The 19879-nt window shown below is 44.7% G+C and overlaps 1 protein-coding gene across 1 annotated transcript in view; it reads right to left on the minus strand.

The window, feature by feature from the left end:
- Positions 1-19879, minus strand: part of LOC146785486 (disintegrin and metalloproteinase domain-containing protein 9-like) — a 1594707-nt gene that overhangs the window by 10974 nt on the left and 1563854 nt on the right. Inside the window, exon 18 of the mRNA XM_085633059.1 lies at positions 9483-9627. Coding sequence (XP_085489185.1) covers positions 9483-9627 — 145 coding nt within the window. The remainder of the gene's footprint in view (positions 1-9482; positions 9628-19879) is intronic.

The following is a 19879-nucleotide window of genomic DNA, read 5'->3' on the forward strand; positions in this document are numbered from 1 at the left end:
TCCCTATTTTGCGATTGCATTTAAGGAATCGCGATTCCTTAAATGCAATGTAAGTAGCACAAAAGAAAGTGCACTTTAGCCTTAAGGAATCGCTAATTTCCACCAACTTCAAGTTGGTGGTAATTAGTGATTTCCTTTAAAAAACATTTTTTGCTTTTTTTTAAAGTGCCATGTGACACACATTCATGCCCTTAGGGCATGTATGTGCGTCACATGTGCACACATGCACATTTCAGGGGTGCAACAGGGTGTCCTTTTGGAACCCTTGTACCCTTGAAATTGCACCCCCAATTTGCGATTCTCTAATAGCGAATTGCAAATTGAGAATGTCTTCCCATTCATTCCTATGGGCCTCCTAGCCCATAGGAATGAATGGGTAGGTATTCCTTATTAGCGAATCTCAATTTGCGATTCGCTATTAAGAAATATTAAGGAATTGCTAATATTTTAAGGATTCCTACCTACATTTAATTATGCGAGTCCTTAATAGCGAATCGGTAAAATTTGCTATTAAGGATTCGCAAAATTGATTTTACCTACATCTGGCCCTGACTCACCCAACCACCTTAGTACCCATGAGCCCAGGACCGACTAGCTATAGTGTCTCACTTGCCTTCCTACTCACTCACAGAGATACAAGTGATTAGACACCACAGAACACAACACTCCCAAATCTCTCAAGACTCGCGTTTGCAAAACACACCCTTTCGCTCGCACTCTTGTACCTGTCCACAATAAGATCTGACAGAGACACAAAACAGTTTAAAATATATTTTAACTAACGTGCTCTAACATGCAGTATATGAGCCACAACAAGCAGGAAAATGCATAATACAAATACAGTCAGCATAGCAACTAGTACATAAATCATGAAGGGAGAGGTCATCATGAAAAGACAATAGAGCCTAACCTCCCTCCCCTTGCTTAGAAGCAGTATTGTTAAATATTAGAAGATCTCTGGGTTTTGTCTGCAGACCCCATACCTTAGACTAGGGAGACATCGTTTAGTTTGTGTGTGATACATCGCATGCCATTACAACTCGGTTGTTACAACGACTGCATGGGTACATCGCATATGATTACATCGCAAGTCGTTACAACGACTTGTTGTAGGGGGCAGAAGATGTTGGATTTACAATCTAATACCTTCCCTGTTGCACAAACTGGAGTAGGAATAGTAAATTATACAATTTCTAAGGCCAGGGCCCCCCCTACAGGAAGTCGTTGTAACAGCTTGCGACGTAATCGTATGTGATGTAACAATGCGGTCGTTGTAATGACCACGTTATAAGGTGTCAAAAGGATGTCAGTTAGGGCTTCATTAAACGACAGCAGGGGCTCTGAAGAGCTCGCTTGCGGTTGAAGCACCTCTGTCAGGAGGTTAGTCCTGACTGCCACCATAGGAAGCTCGAGGTGGAGAGCCTCTGCAGCCCTACGCAACACCACTGCATAGGAAGCTCCCTCTTCTGTAGCCACGGTAGGAGGAGACAACATGCCAAGCGTCTGGTGAAGTATCGAGACCACTGGCATCCCCCAGGTCCGCTCTCCAGTCCGGATCATAATCCAACTGGTCAGTCAGAGGGTCTCCTGACCCCTTCCAGTCCTCCTTCTCGTCCTCTGGGCTGGAGCCGCTGGCAGGGAAGGCCTAGGACCCCCAACCGAGTCCGCAGGGCCAGAAGGCGCGCAGCGGAGTCGGGCTGCCTAAAGATGGCATGCATCGCCTCGTAAAACTGACGAAGCTGGGCAGGGGTCGCTCCGGGTCCCGAAAAAGGAGGGAAACTCGGAGTCAACCCTTCAGCCTCCGCACAGGGAGCCGCAGGAGGGGCACCGTCCGCATCCCTTGTCGCATCAGCCGACCGACGGGGAGAAGTCGAAGAGCGACGATGCTTCTTTGACTTCTTCTTGTGCTTCGACTTGCTTGACCCCGAGTGCAAAGACTTGGATGACGAGTGGAGATGGCTCCGATATCTGTCCCTCGACCTCCCTTGCGACTGGGACATCGAGCGGCGCGGAGCCGCCTGCCGGTGCTCAAGAAGCATTCGGGAATGCTCCCGCAAAGACTTCGGGGCCATGGTACGGCAGTCGGAGCACGACTTGGGATCGTGGTCGCGCTCCAGGCAAAAGAGGCACATGCAGTGCGGATCCGTTACCGACATCATGCGGGAACAGGAACCACAAGCCTTGAAGCCGGGCATCCCTACGTGCACCAGGAGTCGTTGGACTCAAAAAACGTCAACAAAAGTCGCTCAAAAAGTTCAGTCAAAAAGTGAGTGGAGGTGCCGCTTTCTCTGGATCTGTGCTGGCTGGCGCGGAAAAAGAAAGAACTAACTTCAGCGTGAGAGGGCGGTGTCTAAGTAGCTACCGCGATGGCGACCACAAAACCAACGACGGAGCCGACCGACACGACCTTTCGAAGCGCAGAGGTACTGCTGACAAAAAACTTTACGGATCCAGTCTGACGCCTGGGGGTAATTCTAAGGTAAGGAATCTATAACTAACTGTTTCTTTCAGATTTGTGTTGAAACGTCAAAATAGTGAGAAAATAATGGCTCAGTATATGCTGCTAACTGCTACGCTATTTGCCTTTTCTGCTGTATAATTTGGTTCTCTATTGCCACATATTTTCAGTAGGCACCACTATACCTCTAGGACTGAGATCTGTTGAGCCCCACTGAGAATGCAGTACATTTTCTACAGCACTTAGAACACGCCCTGGCCCACAGAACCCTGACATCCAGTTGTGCCCCTTTCTGGTCTAAATGCATGAAGGTATTTAGTGCTATTCATTGCACCTGAGAAATACCAATACCATGGGTTATGATATTTATTGGGTGTAATAAGTAGCATCTATTAAGAGGTTGATGGGGGATAACATGGGATTTTGTGTTTAATGCACCAAAATTTGCATGATATGGTAAATACCGTATGTTTTCCCCCTATTAAATTTCAGCAGGTTTCACCTGCCGAAATTTAACAAAGATTGAGTTATTTAAAGGATCCAATAGTTATCAGATGCGTTAAATAAAACCATGATCATAATATTGACCCATGCGAAAACAAGGGTTTACAGACATGTCAGAATACAATGACCAATTCAGAATCAGGCCTACGTTGCATCTAAGATGCAGCATCATTGTTCTGCCTCTGCCAAGGAATAAGAAGTTTCAGAACAGCATGTTCAACAGAGTATGATTCTCTCCCAGCATTAGGCTAGCAAATATGTCTTATGAGCTACCATACTCAACAAGCATATGCTGTGTTTAGGTATAGATTCCAAAGACTTTTGTTTGATTCCTTCTGCACGTCTCCCCACAATGCTGGCTCCCACAGCAACAACAAATAATTCACCAAGTTAAAAAAAAAGTACTACAAATGAATTACAGTTATTGGGAATATTATTATATGTACCTAGTACTTAGTGGTTTTAAGTTAATCAATACAATGATTTATCTGGTAAAACAATGCAGGCTTGAATCCCAACCGCTGCACACCAATATGGGAAGTTGGCCTGGTATATGCGGTCCACTAATTAAAGTGGGCACCTTGTACCAGTCCAAACAACACTTATGATGATTTAAGAGGTCAAAGATAACCTTAGAAAGCTATTCAACTGGTAACTGTTGAGAGCAGCCTTCAGGCTTAGTCTTGAAGGAATGTTAAGCAGTTTGTTTTACTAGAATGTAACCTTAATATATTGGTTAAATGAAAGGAGAACCACGCAGTAGCTATACAAATATGTATTTATTATTCTAACACACTGTAAATACCTCACAGTATCTGCTACATGCAGATAAACACAGAGCACACAATACTGTAGTATAGAAACAAGTGTAAGTAGCATAAATACACAGTGGGCTCCAGGGGGAGACCAAACCATCTACTAAAATAGTGCTATAAGAACCACGACTCGAGTCAAGACATTGTCTAGAGGATGTAGAATCGCTGGGACACCAAGAAACAACCCAAGGTGAATAAGTAGGGACCCCAGGGAGGACAGGTGCAGTGTGGAAACACGACTGCAAGCGCCATACAATTCTATGGGAGAGTCGCGGTTGCAGTTTTAAAGTTTAAGGACCCTTCCCAATGGATTAGTGGGAAACCCTTTGGATCATAGAAGGTTGGAGAGCCTCCCCACCCTTGGATACCGTAGCACCAGAGTTACCTATCCCAGGGAAGCTGGGTGCATAGGGCTGAAGTGGTGTCGGAAACCGCCGTCGATCTCAATGGAGGACTTCAAGAAAATGTCACTGCGAGAAAGAAGAAAAGTGTACGATGGAACCTACAGGTGGATTCTTGATGAAGAGAACCTCAAAGCAATGGGGCCAGAGTCTGGGTCACTCAAGAGCGACCAGGGGCTCGGTAGACGAATGCCCACTGATGTCGGGTGCTTCAGGTGCGAAGAGGGGGTTCTTGACTTGCAGCCACCAAGACCAGGAGACGTCAAGGACGACCAGGAGCCGGATACAAGCTGTCCCACAAAGGATGTCGAGTGCTGAGGGGTCGGTGTACGGCTGGAGCACAAACAAACCTTGGCAGCGGCAACCCACAAAGATGGTTCGGACCAGCAAACACAGGGGAGTCAGGGCAAGCCTGGAGCAACCAGGGAAGCCCAAGGAAAGCAGTGTTAACCTTCAAGAGGACCCACAGGCCAGAGGCACAGGAGTCGCAAAGGGGCCTCGAGCACAATTACAAAGCAACAGCCCACGCAGCAATCTGTGTGAGGAGGCGGAAGTTCTTTGGTGGAAATGGTGCCAGAGGTCAGGGCTACTCGGAGCCCAGTGCACTTATGCCAAAAAAACATATGCACTTTCAAAAGTATGCGGTGCACAGGGGTACAGGTATTGCAGCCCCCACGAGGGATTCTGACCTCAAACTTGGTGAAAGGGCAGCTCGGACCTCGAGGGACGTGAAACCTACAGCCTGTGTTGCTGGAGACTTCGGAGTACGCAGGAGCTCAGGATCAGCAAACCGGTCAGTTGAGTTAGAGTGCCTGCGATTGCAGGGGAGTGACTCCTTCATTCCTAGGGAGATGTCTTCGGTTGTCCTTGATGCTCCACAGGTCCTGCACGGAGCCTGTATGGTGCACCGGCGCAGACGTTGCTTCAGACTGAGAGGGAGACAAAGTCGGGCCCAAACGAAGTCCAGCGAAATCCAGAGTGTCCAGACGGTCAAAGTTCAGTGGTTTCTGGTTCAAAATCTTGTCCACGTCGAACTAGGGTCCTACAGCCAGGTAAGCCCTTTTGTACCAACGGAAGAGGGTTGGACAGATCCAGGGGAGGGTCTGGACAGTGGGGAGGTTCCTCTCATGTCCTTTGTCCAGTTTCGCTCCAGAGCAGAAGCGAACGGCTCCCAGGACTGGTTTGAACTGGACTATGCACAGGGACACCAAATGTGCCCCTCATGCAGACTTTCGGTCGCTGGCAAGCGCACCCACCCAGGCCTAATACATTAAATTCTGTCTGGGAGGTGGTCACACCTCCCTATGACAGGATGCCTATTGTTCTGCCTGCATCTGCTCGAGCTTGGCTCAGCAGCAGGAGGGCAGAAATGTGTCTCTGGTCGGCAGCAACCATTTTAGGCTGCTCGGACTAGAAGGCTGGTACCGGGAACACCAGGGACCTCACTAAGCTCGTTTCTGAGTGGTGGAATCCTACCTCCCACACCGGTTACCGTTGTGGGGGTATGATTCCCCAATGTTTGGTACAAAAGACGATAGGGTTACTTTCAGCCATATTAGAGTTGGTCATCACGTTTGTGGCATAATGCCACTCTATATGTCATAAATGGCTGCAGCACTAACAACCTGGCAGAATGGACTCCGTAGGCTGCAGTGGTGTTCTGCTCATGCAGTGGCACCCTCTCACTTTGAACCAAGCACCCTGCCTTCAGGATTGTCAAGGCCTGCTGTAGGGGTGACTTATAGGTTTTAAGTGTAGTGAATCTATATCTTAAGTAAGTGGTGCATGCACCAACTTACACAGGCTGCAATGGCAGGCCTGTAGATCCATTTTGCATGGCCTCTCATGGGTGGCATAATACATGCTTCAGCCCATGGGAGGCCTCTGGTGTACCTATGCCTTGGGTACCTGGGTACCATATACTAGGGACTGACAGGGGTACCCCAGTATCCAATATGGAGTGTACCTAAGTATATGACATAACATTTTAGGGATAATGCAGATAAACTGGGGTCCTGAATAGCAGGATCCCAGTCAGACTAATCAAAAACAGTAGAACATCAAGCAAAAAATGGGGGTAACCATAAGAAGCAGATCCTACTTTCCTACATTCACTTTTCCTAAATGTGTGTACAATGAATGTGTGTAATCCCTACTTGAAGAACAATATCTTGAAGATTGTCTCTGACACCTCGTGTAATGTACAGAGCTCTGTTGCTTCATGGCTCGGTTCAAGCTATATAAATAATATTACGTATATATCTCAACACCTAGGATACTAACCTACTTTTCTGTCTGGTGAAGGGTTTCCAGAGGTCTCCGGCATATGAGAAACCAGTACTAGTCAGTCTTTGGTACATGTGTGTCCATTAGATTAATCTCAAGTAACTCCTGGAGTATAATGACATGAGGGTCATTGTGAGTGGTGATAGGAGAGCTGCAGATAAAAGGAAAGATCCAGGATGTACTGGTTGTTGTAATGGATGATCTTAGAGTGGATCAATTCTTCTGAAAAAACGTAGGGCCTGATTACGAGTTTGGCGGTTTGGGGTGGTATGCCACCACCCCGCTTCCGCACCGCCAAACTCGACTGCCTGCCAGATTACGAGTTTCCTCGTAGTCTGACTGGTGGTCCTCTGTCGTTCCCATAGTAGTGCCTTTCAAAAAGGCACCACAATGGGAATGTCAAAGCCTGTTCCTGCAGGGCATGGACTGTGAAATCCAAGTCGTGCAGGAAAGGGGGTGCATGCACACAGGGAGGAATAACATGTGATGGATCTCATTGGCCTGATGCACCTGAGGGCCCTGTAGGGCCCCCTTTGTTTCCTCACCGCCTCCCTTTCCAATGTGGTCTCACCGCCGCGGTTAGGGTCGCAGTGAGGAAACTTGAAATAAGCTTGGTAGTGAGACAGCGGCACCGGCAAGCATATTGCGGCCTCAAGTCCGCTGCGCCAGGGATCGCATATCCCTGGCAGCTGCGGCTGTCCTCTCACGGTCTGACCACCTTACTCGTAATACAGCAGTCGGACCACTGGTGCAGTGGTCCCCGACATCCACCACACCTCCCCGTGAGTTTGTCAGTCCTATTGACCGCCAAATTCATAATTAGGCCTTCAATATTGGGTTCTGGCATTCATACGTCAACAAAAAGCCGTAACAGAACCCTTGAAAGAAGAGGAAATCCTTCAGAGAAAGTTCCATCCAGAGAAACAGAAGTCTCTACCGCTGTTCTAGGTACAGCAGACACCACCATACCTGCCATGGACGCCCAGAGCTTAAAAATGTTTCTGGAGTTGGTTGAAACTGGTGGTCCTTGCAAGGTCGAGCTTGTGAAAGCTCAGTGTTTAAGTTCCACCATGGAAGGGTTAAAACAGAATTTTGTGGTACTATCCAAAGCAGGAGGGTGGGTGCCAGGAGTTTCAGGCTTGGAGTCACGTGCCTGAGATCAACAGATGGCCTTATAGACCTCAAGAATGTACAACTTAGGGAGAGAGGAGTTACTTGATAGCAGTGGCTGTTAGGATTTGTCTGAGCATCCTTACAGGAAACTTTTAGTTATCCAGTTGACTCATCAGGCCCTTTGACGGAGGAATTGCCTCTTGGCTTATTAGAGGAAGCCCCTTGCAAAGAGGGAGCCCTGCAAGTAAAAGCAGGGCTCCCTCTTTGACACTATAAGGAGGAAGCAGAGCACCTTAGCACCACCTGGTCAGTGGATCTTTGTCCGAGGCCGGTGATGAATGAAAACAAGGCTTTGAAGTAACCTACTTGACTGTGGGACACTGAAATGGGAAGAAGGATTCTCACTTGTATCTCTCCCCATGGCCCTGGAGATAGTTGCAATATTTAGAATGAAAGTGGTGGCCATCTTCGAACAGTATAATTGTTTTACCATTCCAACATGGCTATCACGTTTGAAATCATCTTGCTGCTTCCTATAGAAAATAAGCATTAGCAAAGCCAACAAGTCTGGCTTTAAAATGCTAACACTGAGAATCACAAACGCATAGTTCAGCAAACCAGTGTTTGCATGCATTAGAACATTCAAGCCAGACACAATGGCGCATATGTACAAGCCCCTATCGCCACCACAACGTCACTTATATCGACGTTGTGGTGGCAACAGGGGCTGCGCCTTATTTACAAGGCAGCGGTAAGCCACTTAACATGGCTCAACGCTGCCTTGTAAATAAGACCCCCTTTCACACTATGGTTAGCGTGAAAGGGGTGGGCAGTGGGTGTTGCAATGGGTGTTCCACCGTCACGCCCATTTATTATGACGTGCCCCTCATGTACAAGGGTGGCGTACATAGGAGGCAGCGCCAAAATTAAGATCAGGTAAAACCTGGTCTTAAGTTGGCGAAATGAGGAGTAATGCATTATTTCTCCTCGTTTTTGCTTTTTCCATGTGTGCTGCCTTGTGCAGCACACATGGAAAAAGCAAAACGCTGTGAATTGTTTATGTGTAGGAAGGTGTCCCTTCCTGTACATAAACAATCCTTTTAAAAAAAATTCCATTTTGTGACTTTCATGTGTGTTGCATGAAGCAGCACACATGACAGTGACAGAATGGCATTTTAGTATTGTTTATGTGCAGGAAGGGACATCTTTCTACACATAAACAACCCTCCCCTGCACGCAAATACCCAAGCACAATAGTTGCTAAACTTAGCGCCATCGCAGGGGGGAATCGCAAGGCTGCACCACATTCTTGTAAATATGGTACAGCCTTGCGTTTCAGAAGTGGTGGAGAGAGGAGTTAAGCCAGGTAGGCTAACGCCTCTCTCCGGCACTTCCTTATACATATCCCCCATTGTCTTTGCCAATAGTTATTTCCCAGGTGTTCTTACCCTTTCGGTAATGGTATCTTGCTTGACTCCAGTACTTTCACATTGTTAATCTATATTTGTATAATACAATATATCTGTTGTTTTATTTTGAAGATAAACAGTAGCAATATTTCATCCTGATGACAATCTATAAATTGCACTGTTATTTTGACTACTATTATAAAACGTGGTGTGTTCTTTGCGGACATTAACATGTTATCTTGTCATTCTCATTCAATACGCTTACCCTCGGTCTATACTATAAATTGCAGGCCTATGTTTCCAGATTTTCATCATAAACATAATTCCAAACCCCTACCTTAAATAAGAAATACTTCACTAGATACATACTTTGGTAAGTACTATCTGCTGGCAATTCTCTTAAGAAAATGTTTGTTTTAACACACTTCAGGAGAGAATTCGAAATATATAATTAACATATATACTTATGAGATTGAGAAAAAATGTCAGTACTTACATGACCTATAAATAGGAAACCTGTAACTAATAAATGAATCTTTAATTAAAGGTCCACTGTCAATGCTTCCACCAAATCCAATTTCAGAGCAGTCAGGAGGAGCCCAGTTCTTATCACAATGACAATTTCTTTTGCTGTTGCACACCTGAAAAATAAAAATAGTGGTGTACAGAATTATCTTTTCTTTATAGTGTTTTTGCTGTCCCCATTCTGCCTTTTTTTTAAGTTTCTAATTTTTCTTTCAATTAAGCTCAGTTCAGTTTATTTCATGCACTGGAGATTTTGTAATTTACATCCCCTACAGCCACACTAATCGGCAATTGTTGATGGCCTGGTACCTCGGCCCTTAACACCGTTCCTTGCCCTAGAGTTTTTGGGCGCCTCTGGCTGTCATAAGAGAAGATATGGAGGAAAGTCAGGAGTGAAGGACATTAATAAGAGGAAGAGGTTGTGTGCCTCTTTTGATAAAGTCATGCTGTATCCTAACGTTAATAGAGCAGCACAGGTGAACAGCTTTCTCCTTCAAGGACTGGAAGACACTGTAATCAAAGAGCATCGGGAAAGAACAGGTAGGTAGTCATGTCAGTTTATTTTCTTGCTATTTACATGTCTACCATTGACATGAACGTTTCTGGGAGTTGGCACGGTAACCGTCTCCGCTCTCTTTAGAAAGTGGCTATTTATCCGGCTACCAGCGAATGGTACATAGGCCCAGTTTTCTAAGAGTTTGTATCGGAGTTGAGTCACTTATGTGGCGGAGCCCTGACGCATACATTTACTAAGTTGCGCAGTCGATTTGCATGGTTTAGGAAATCCAAAGTAACACAAGGCAGCACATAACGCTGCCTTGAGTTACTTTGCCCCAGGTAGACGTTACATTTGGTGGAGCAGGGTCGTTCCTGTTCATCGATCCATTTATTTTAACGCAAACCCAGAATTAGCCAGTGATGCGTTGATTAATATCAACTCTATGATGTCTGCTGTTTACCCGACAACCAGCAAAATAGTATACAATCTATGCGCCTGCTTAAATAGTGTGAAGAAAATCTTTATTACGCAGGACGTAGACAAAAAGAGGATTCTAAGCAATGTCAGCGTGGTGTCCATCTTGTAATAGAGGTGCAGAAAAGTGTGTGAAGCATTTGAAAATAAGTGCACATACTCATGTACAATAGTATGTACAAGTAAAAGTACATGATTTAAGCTAAGTGTGGCATGAAGTTCAAATAAGAAATGCAGAAACTGGAAGCTTCAGGTTATGCCGCACAGATATTTTGTGCTGAAGTCGGGGAGTATTTGGTTGTCTGTATATGAATTTTTAAAGTTACGACTGCAAAGTACAGTATATTTTAATGAGTGTTACATAAATGTTTTCTTTACTACTGAGATTGTATTGCTGTTTAATGTTCAGGGTGATTTTTCAGGGTGGTTCTCATTTTGGGTTACTAATGAAAGACCTTGTGCTTGTTTTGGGCTTATCTTTCAAGGGGAATTGTGGTTTCTTAGAGTTTCAGACCTGGCAACACAGCAGCAGCTAACAAGGAGAAGCAAACAGGAATTGCAGAGACGTGGATGGTTACTCGTGCCACATGTGGAGTGACACGTGCATAGGGCAACTGGTGCTAGGAGCCCAGTGCTTTGCCGGAGGTAAATTGGGTGAAAACACAATAAGGGAGCTGTTATGGAACAGGGGAAGTGAAAGCAGGGTCATTTAAGCAAAGTGCGAGGGTAATTCATGAGAGAAGAAGTTATTCATTCAGCTGAATAAATCCAGCTGCATAAACACACCTTTTCACACTTTTCACCTAGCACAGTGGGTTTCAAGCACAGATGCTTAGTGGTCCCATGTCAAAACTGACGGACTGGAACTTAGTCACCTGCTCAGTGTATCTTGAGAATTCTACTTTCATTTGTAATATGCTAAGCACTATATTAATTGGGTTGGGTCCTATCTTTACTGGGCCCTCATATCGGTCTTAGCTTTGCCTCAGCAAAAGAAATCTGGAAGCTAAGGATATATCGGAGTGAAAGAACAAAATGAAACAGGCACACAGTGTACCAGAAGGACTAATAATACTAGGGTGAGTAGGAGGACTAGGGAGAGTAGGAGGACGAGGACAAGGCAGACTAGGTGGACTAAGGAAACAAAGTCCAGTGAGACTAGCACCAGATGACCAGATTCAGGAGGCCTCAACAAAAAAAGAGGATTGGCAATGGGCAAATAAGGGAGACTAGGTAAAACAGGGGAATAGGACCAGGAAGACCAGGGGATCAGAATTAGGGTGAGGAGGATGAAATGAGTCAGTAACTGGAGCCTGTGAAACAGAAGGATCAACAGGACCAGGAGCTAGAGTACCTGGGAATGATTACTAGAAGGACCAAGACTAGAAAGGCCTGGACCAGGAAGGACTAAGGAAGACATGAACAGGAGGTCCTGGAACATTAAAACTAGGAAAGACTAGGACAATCAGTGGTGTGCCAGGAACAGGTTATTGCAAATCCATGAGGACAAAGAGCAGGAAGACTAGGAACACTAGGATCAGGAGTATTGTTGGTGCTGATTAGTTCTACCAAAATTGTTAACACTATATTATCATTATAATTCAACACTCATTTTCGAGATCGAAGTCTTGCATGAGTCCGAAAGGTCGATGACCCCAGAATAGAGATGAAGCAAGTTAAATCACTATTATACCAGGCAAGGTTGATAGTCAAAACTATGAAGATTTACTTAAAATTTAGAGACAATACAGAAAACAAAAAGTCAGCTTGAATCAAAATGCTAATAATTCTCAAAATGCATATAAAATGGAATTAGTTTAGGGTAATAAAGACTAAGTCATATTTTAGTTACTAGCCAATACCAATTAGGGGCAAATTTATTGTACAGTTGCGTGACCCTTACGCCACGGGCACAAGGGCGACACTACTACTAAATAAGATTTATCAAGCCACACAAGGCTACCTTGCATGCCCCTGAGTGGCCTGATAAATATAGAACGATGCAATGCAGCACAAATTGCTGTTTTGCGTTAGTCTGCCCCAGGGAGGCGTTCAATGGGTGAAACGTGGGAATTCCCACGCATCAACCCATGGATTTTGACGCATTCCCAGATTTGCCATTTCTGGTAGACCTGGGAATGTGTCAAAATGCTACGCCTCCCCAGGTGAGGCGTAACGAGGCTAAATAACGTAATTTTCCTCGTTTTTTCCTCTTTCTGCAGTATACATAGTAAGAGGAAACTGTCCCAGAGGATTGTGCAGGAAGGTGTCCCTTCCTGCGTAAAACAATCCTGCCTACTACACAGGCACCCATGGTACAAGGGTGCCTGTGTTGGGGCTAGGCAGCACATTGCGCACCAGCGCAGGGAGAAGACAAAAATGCCCCATATAATGTTAATACAGCCCATTCCTGCCCTTTCCAAATCACACAGCGCAGCAAGGTGGCTTGCTGCGCTGCGTGATGTTTTGATAAATATGCTTTTTAGTCTGTTAGGTTTAAAGATAAGGGAAACGTCCTGATATATTCTAAGCACTGAGTCAAATAACAGACTAATGTGTAGTGTACTCTCTAAGGAAAGACAAAAAAGGTATGGCTCACAGCTGAAAAACATCTGGTTAAGTAGGTTTTCAAACAGAGGGGTCACACTGTCAGCATAGTGGGAAACAAATGATACATCACAATATCCAATAATAAAACAGAAAACAAAGTCACATGGAAAATGCCTTTTGTTCTAATAGGGATATATAATCTTGTATTGTGAAAATATAGACACATTTGAAATTACCCATACACCCTCTGCCAGACAGAAGAAGCAGATAGAGTCAAGATCTGTTCTTTCCTTCAGGACAATTAGAAACACAAAGAAGAATACATTTCAAGATACAATAAAAACACGTCAGTAAAACTGCTTAAATCACTGTATTTTACAAAATGCTGAAGGACACATTTTAACTCGAGCTGCACAATATGTGTAGGCCGCATCTAGTATCCTTACCCTCTCAAGCCACTCGCCCTTTCTTCCTGTGTGCAGGGCAAGGACCTAACTCACACCAACAGTTTGGGCTTTAAATGCGACCTCATTGATGTAATTTGGTCCTTCGTTTCCCATTCGGGGACACTATTCGCCTCTTCATTCCAGCCCACAACAGAAGTGCGCCTTCCATCGAGACACAGGAGCCACATTCTTTTCCCCCAGGGCTGCTGATAGGACTTCCTGGACCTGAGGCCCCGATCCACACCATCCGGATGCTCCAATGCCACTGCAGGGGTGCCCAGGATCTTTTTCAAGTACTGTACTATGTCTCGCTCATTAGTACTTCCACCACGCCTACACAGCTCCCATCCAACTGACTCTGGAGCTATCCTCGTTCAAGTGCCTTTTTATCCTCCTGGAACTCTCTCTCTGGTTCCATAATTGATTCAGTCTGATGATGATCCTACATTCCCTACAGGATGGAAATGCCATTGACTCAGACCCATACCTTTGTACATTGAATTTAATTGGTCATGGTGTCTTTGCTATATGATACGCACATTGATCACTTTTATCACACAGAGTGTATCGCGCTTAAGAGACACAGCTGGACTGAGGAACCAAAAGCAGCCCTGGAAAAAATGCTCAAACCAGCCCTACTCCCTTTGTCTCTATGCACAATCTCTCTCTTTCCATCCTTTCTCGTACTCTCAATCTATCTTTTCTGTTTCTGATGGCTTTCTCTCCTCCTTCCCCCACCGTTCCTCTTGTTCTCTCTCTCCTAAAGCCTCCCCGCTTCTGCTGCAATTAACCTCAGGGAACTGGGGAAAGTGACGGAGGAACCAGGAGTCCGAGCTTTCAAAAACAGCCTCCAAAGGGCTTATCCCCACCGAGGACATGTCTAGTGCCATAAAAGGCCCATCAGCCCTTTTCATAGAGCACCTACTTTGTTGTTTATTCTCTAGTGTATATTTTGTAGTAACTGCCATGTTGCTTGTATTACTTTTTGTTTGAATCATTGAACTTGGGACCCCCGTTTGCTGATTCTCTTAAGTACCCCAGGTCCCTTGTGATTCTAAGGTTTTCCTTGTACGCTTGGAATGCACTTTTAAAATGCAGCACACACCACCTTCCTTTGCGGGAAAAATATCTAGAGCAAGCCAGTTCAGAAAGACCATAGCACTTCGGCAATATTTTCTTGATTAATTTTCATTAGTGCACCAGCAGTATTAGCTGCTAAACAATCAACCAAAGTAGACAACTTTCTAATCGTCACATCATTCAAAGCAACACCAATAGGAGGATTCAACACACCAAATACATTCATAAGCACATGTCCCAATTCACGTTCCATTCTTCTAAAACCAGATTCACTCATTTAATTCACATGACACACTCTAGGGAAAACTAAAGCTCATGTATTTGTGGGGCAGATTAAAATAAGTTGACTTTCTACAAAAGTAATAAATTCCTCTATATATATATATAACCCTTCATATATTCATCATCAACCACAAAATTATTTCTTCATTCTTTTTCTCCAGTCATTTCAAACATTTCTAGATTTTCAGACTACATGCATCATAAAGACCGAATTCTTTCTTTTCTAAATTGAGGACCTATTTTGAATTTCTGAATCTCCATTTAGCCTATTCTTGCAACTCAATCTGTTTCACTGCATCCACATTTCTACGAAGCTTACTCTTCTCTCATTTCATTTTTTAAAAACTTTTATTCTAAATCAGGCAATCTACACACACTCTTCTCATTGTTTATTTATCAACTTTATTTATTGGATTTTTTACATACACAATACAGCTCACATTTAATATTAATAGTGCTGTATGACATCCGCTAAGCACCCTCCTTGGGGAATTTCCTTGAAATAATATTGTTGCATGAACACTAATTACTGGAAAAGTCTGGTAATAGGCCATCCATGTCCCCAAAATTTTACAACGTCTTTCTGGACAGTGGTGGTGTTTCCAATCTCCAGTGTCGTGCCACATCCTTTAGCCATGAGGAGACCCATTGCCACTAGGAGCCGTGCGTGGCCTCTTCCCTCCATTCGTCCATCTAGCCCAACAGGGCTAGTTTCAGTTCAGCTTGCACTGGAAAGCCAACTACCTCCATGAGTATGTTACAAATATTGTGCCAATACTGCTGTATAATCAGACATTTCCAGATTGTATGGTAAAAGGTCCCCAGGATTGTCTTACATCTCAGGCAGTGTGGATCCAAATCATTATTGATTTTATGTAGTATAGAGAGGCTGTCCTATATCCGATGGAGATATTTAAGTTGGATTAATCGCAGTCTCATGGAGATTGCCTACATCAATTTTCCAGTATTTCCGCAACACCCCATAGAATCTGCTGTATTATTTACTTACCTTTGGGAAGGCCTTATTTGGTAGGGACTAAATCTAGCAGCAGGTTCCTTACCTTAGTATTATCCCCAGGTACCAGAACGGATCCAGACATTTTGCTACAGCGGTACCCCTGCGCTGCGGAAGAGGGTGTGGAGCGACTCCGTAACTACGTAGTCAACCGGATGTGATGTTGTCTGAGTTCATACAAACCCTACCCTGATGCGCTGACATCAGTTTCTTCCGCAACTACGTATAGAAACTGCCAGGGAAACAGTGTGCCCAAAAAGAATCCTCTTTTTGAAAGACACTTATAATAAGTATGGGCGTTTGTTTTGTTTGTTTTAGAAATATATATATATATTTATTCAATGAAAAAACCATAGGTTTCACACATGTTATAGTTAGCTGGACATTTCACTCGTACAAAACCATTGAAATTCCCCCGTTATAGTTAGTTCAGCTAACTATAACTCGCGCGCCCGCAATCCACTGCTGATGGCGTCACATCTTACATCACTCATGACATGGTCAGTGACATCACTCATGACATCACTCATGACATCTCAAATGACATCACTGATGACATCACTGATGACATCATCCATTGAGTATGTGTTTCTGAAAATTTTTAATATGTTTATTATATATAGGGAAAGGCCTGTTGAAGAATGAGTCGGTGTACAAGTGTGTAAATGGATGATTTTCTGTGGTGCGTAACATGATTCTATAAGTGAGCCATTAAATGTATCTTACTGCAGACTAGTGACTAAACTGTGTAAATGTCTGTATGTGTCTGTATGTTGGTGTATAAGTGGCTGCATGGTTTTGTGAATAGCTATATGAGTGTCTATATAAGTTATTGATTGGTTGTCTGAGTATCTGTATGGGTGCCTGAGTGTTTGTGTGGGTAGGGTGTGTGTGACTCTATGCATAGATGTGTGAGTGGGTGATTCTATGGGTGCATGGTTTTAAGAGTGCATCTGTGATGGACTGTATGGTTGAGTGAGTGTATGCATGAGTGTGTTAGGGATTGAATGTATATCTCAGTGGTACATTTGTAACTAACTACATATGTGAAAGGCAGTATATGTGCGTGTAAGAGTATATAAGTGGGTAGATGTGAGTGTGTGTGATTGTGAAAGTGACTGTATGGATGAGTGTGTGCTTGTATCAATGATTCTATAAGAGTGTAAGAATGTGATACTATTTTTATGAGTAAGTGAACTTGAGTGTGTATAACTGCATAGGTGAGTAAATGGGAGTGTGATTATTTGCATGACTGAGTAGGTGTAAGAGTAGCTCTATGGATACTTGTTAGTGTGTGAATGTCTATATAAGTGTATAAATGTATATGATAGTTTTGTACGGAGTGACTGTACAGGTGAGTGAGTGGAGGTATATGAAGACCTAAGAGTTAATAAGTGGGTATGTAATGATTGGTATTGCAGTATATATGGTTTTGAGAATGGAACTCTTAAATTTTTCGTCGGTGTATAAAAGGTTATATTAGGGTGTGAGAAGATGTGGTAATTTTTCACATGGATGATGTCATCAGTGATGTCATCAGTAATGTCATTTGATATGTCATGAGTGATGTCATGAGTGATGTCACTGACCATGTCATGAGTGATGTAATATGTGACGTCATCAGCAGTGGATTGCGGGCGCGCGAGTTATAGTTAGCTGAACTAACTATAACGGGGGAATTTCAATGGTCTTGTACGAGTGAAATGTCCAGCTAACTATAACATGTGTGAAACCTATGATTTTTTCATTGAATTTGCAAGGTTTTTAAAATGCTAATTCCTAACTATAACGTGTGTGAAACCTATGCTTTTTTCAGTGAATTTGCAAGGTTTTTAAAATGCTAATTCCTAACTATAACGTGTGTGAAACCTATGGTTTTTTAAGTGAACTTGTAAGGTTTTTTTTTTTTTTTTTTTTTTTTAAAACCTTTATTTATGTCAACATGGTACACAGCTATTCAGCCGACATCCCGGAGGTCCGGCAGCACGATGAGAACAATACGTAAGACGGTCCATAGCTATAGATCAGGAGTAACAAAGGTTTAGTTTTAATGTAAACCAAAAATAAAAAACACAAGCAAGGCAGAGCATATAATAAACATGCGCTAGTTCTCAGCGGGGGCGAGGTCCCACTCCCCTCGGCGGTGCAGTACACCACGCCAAAGAAGTGAGGGGAAAGCAGAGGTACGGACTCCAAGTTATGAGCAGTTTTACGTCCAAAGTTGGAAGTAGAGCTAGGGGGAAAGTTGCACATCGAGCATCTCAGTAACCGGGGGCACACAAATATCTCCCCTATAATGGTTCCATTGCCCCCATATCTTATGCCATGTCTTAGGGCGACCTCGGGCACTGTACACCGTTTTCTCCCGGAACATGCCCCAGTCCATATTTTCCATCCATGTTACCAGGGTGGGAGGTCTCTGGGATCCCCACAGCTGCGCAATATCTCGCTTCGCCACCATATTCCCCAGGGTCCCCCATTGGGTCTGAGCGGCATCATAGTCGGTGGGACCCCAGACATTCAATAGGCATCGTCTTGCCTCCGGTAAGAGTGCAATACCCGTGACCTCTTCCATCACGTCATGAATTTGTTTCCAGAACTCTGCGATCTCCCCACATTCCCAAATAATGTGTAGAAAGGTGCCCAACATCCCACAGCCTCTCTTGCATAAGCCATCTTCAGAGAAACCCATGTGAATCAGGCGGGGCCCCGTGACGTAAACCCTGTGAAGTATCTTAAGCTGCACCAGCCGCAGTCTCGCCGGGATCGCAACCTCCTTCGGAGAGGAGATGGCATACTGCCAGTCCTCATCGTCCAGCTCGAGACCATCCCTAGTCCATTGTTCGCGCACAGCGAGGAGGAGGTCGGTCCGAACATTTACAAGCTTCTTGTAAATCAAGGAGATTGTACTCTCCGGCATATGACCATCCAGAATCCGATCCTCCAAAGAAGAAGACTCAGGCACGACCTCCCCCTCGGCAAAGACAGATAGCAGAGCATGACGCACCTGGGCATACCGAAAGTATTCAGTACCCCCTAATTCGTACTCCGTCTGCAGCATCTCAAACGATTTCACCTTACCCTTAGCCAGCAGATCCCAAACTCTAGAAATCCCAATTAGGTCCCACTTCTCAAACCCTTTCGTGTGCCATAATTTCCCCAATATATCGGATTCGAAAAGCGGAGTAGCCTGGGTAAGCCTGTTCTTCCAGCCCAACGAATTTGTAACCGCCTTCCACACATGCACTGCCGTCTTGGTTGGTCCCGTGAGGGACCCATCCAGTGATTTGGAATACAGCGCCCTAAGATAATTACCCCCGCGCAACAACCACCGATCCATAGCAAACCCAGGGTTCAACGCCGGACCATAAACACCGTGGTTAATCGCTCCCAACTGGGTAGCCCAATAATATCTTCTGATGTCAGGGAGTGCAATCCCCCCGTCATACCATGGAAGGGTCAACTTTGCAATAGCTATACGCGGTCGACCGTCCCATAACAGCGAGCGGTGGAGACTCTCCACCTCACGAAAATAACAGGCCGGAACTAACTCTAGGGTGTTCTGTAGGGCATAGAGAAATCGGGGAAGAGACATCATTTTAAACAATGCGGCGCAGCCTAGGAGGGAGAGCGGCAGCCGCCTCCAACCCGCAACGTCCCGTCTCAAACGTGACAACGGAGGGAGTAGGTTCTTCTCGTATCGGACAGAGGGATCGGTGGAAATATATATCCCCAAGTACAGAAAGCCCTGCTGGGCGATCTGGATGGAGCAATTCCGCGGGACGATAGGGGTGTCTCCACTTAGAACATATAGATGCGACTTTCCCCAGTTAATGGCGAGACCCGAGTTTCTACCGAAAGAATTCAAGACGTCACAGACTACTATGAGGGATTTCCTAGGTGAGGTCAAGTATAACAAAATGTCGTCTGCATACAAAGAAATGCGGTCCTCGTGGTCTGGCGACCATCGGATCCCTTTTATGTCTGGCTGCCATCTAATCCATGCCGCCAGCGGCTCAAGG

The sequence above is a fragment of the Triturus cristatus genome, chromosome 11 (genome assembly GCF_964204655.1).
Source record: "Triturus cristatus chromosome 11, aTriCri1.1, whole genome shotgun sequence".
In the NCBI taxonomy this organism is placed as follows: Eukaryota; Metazoa; Chordata; class Amphibia; order Caudata; family Salamandridae; genus Triturus; species Triturus cristatus.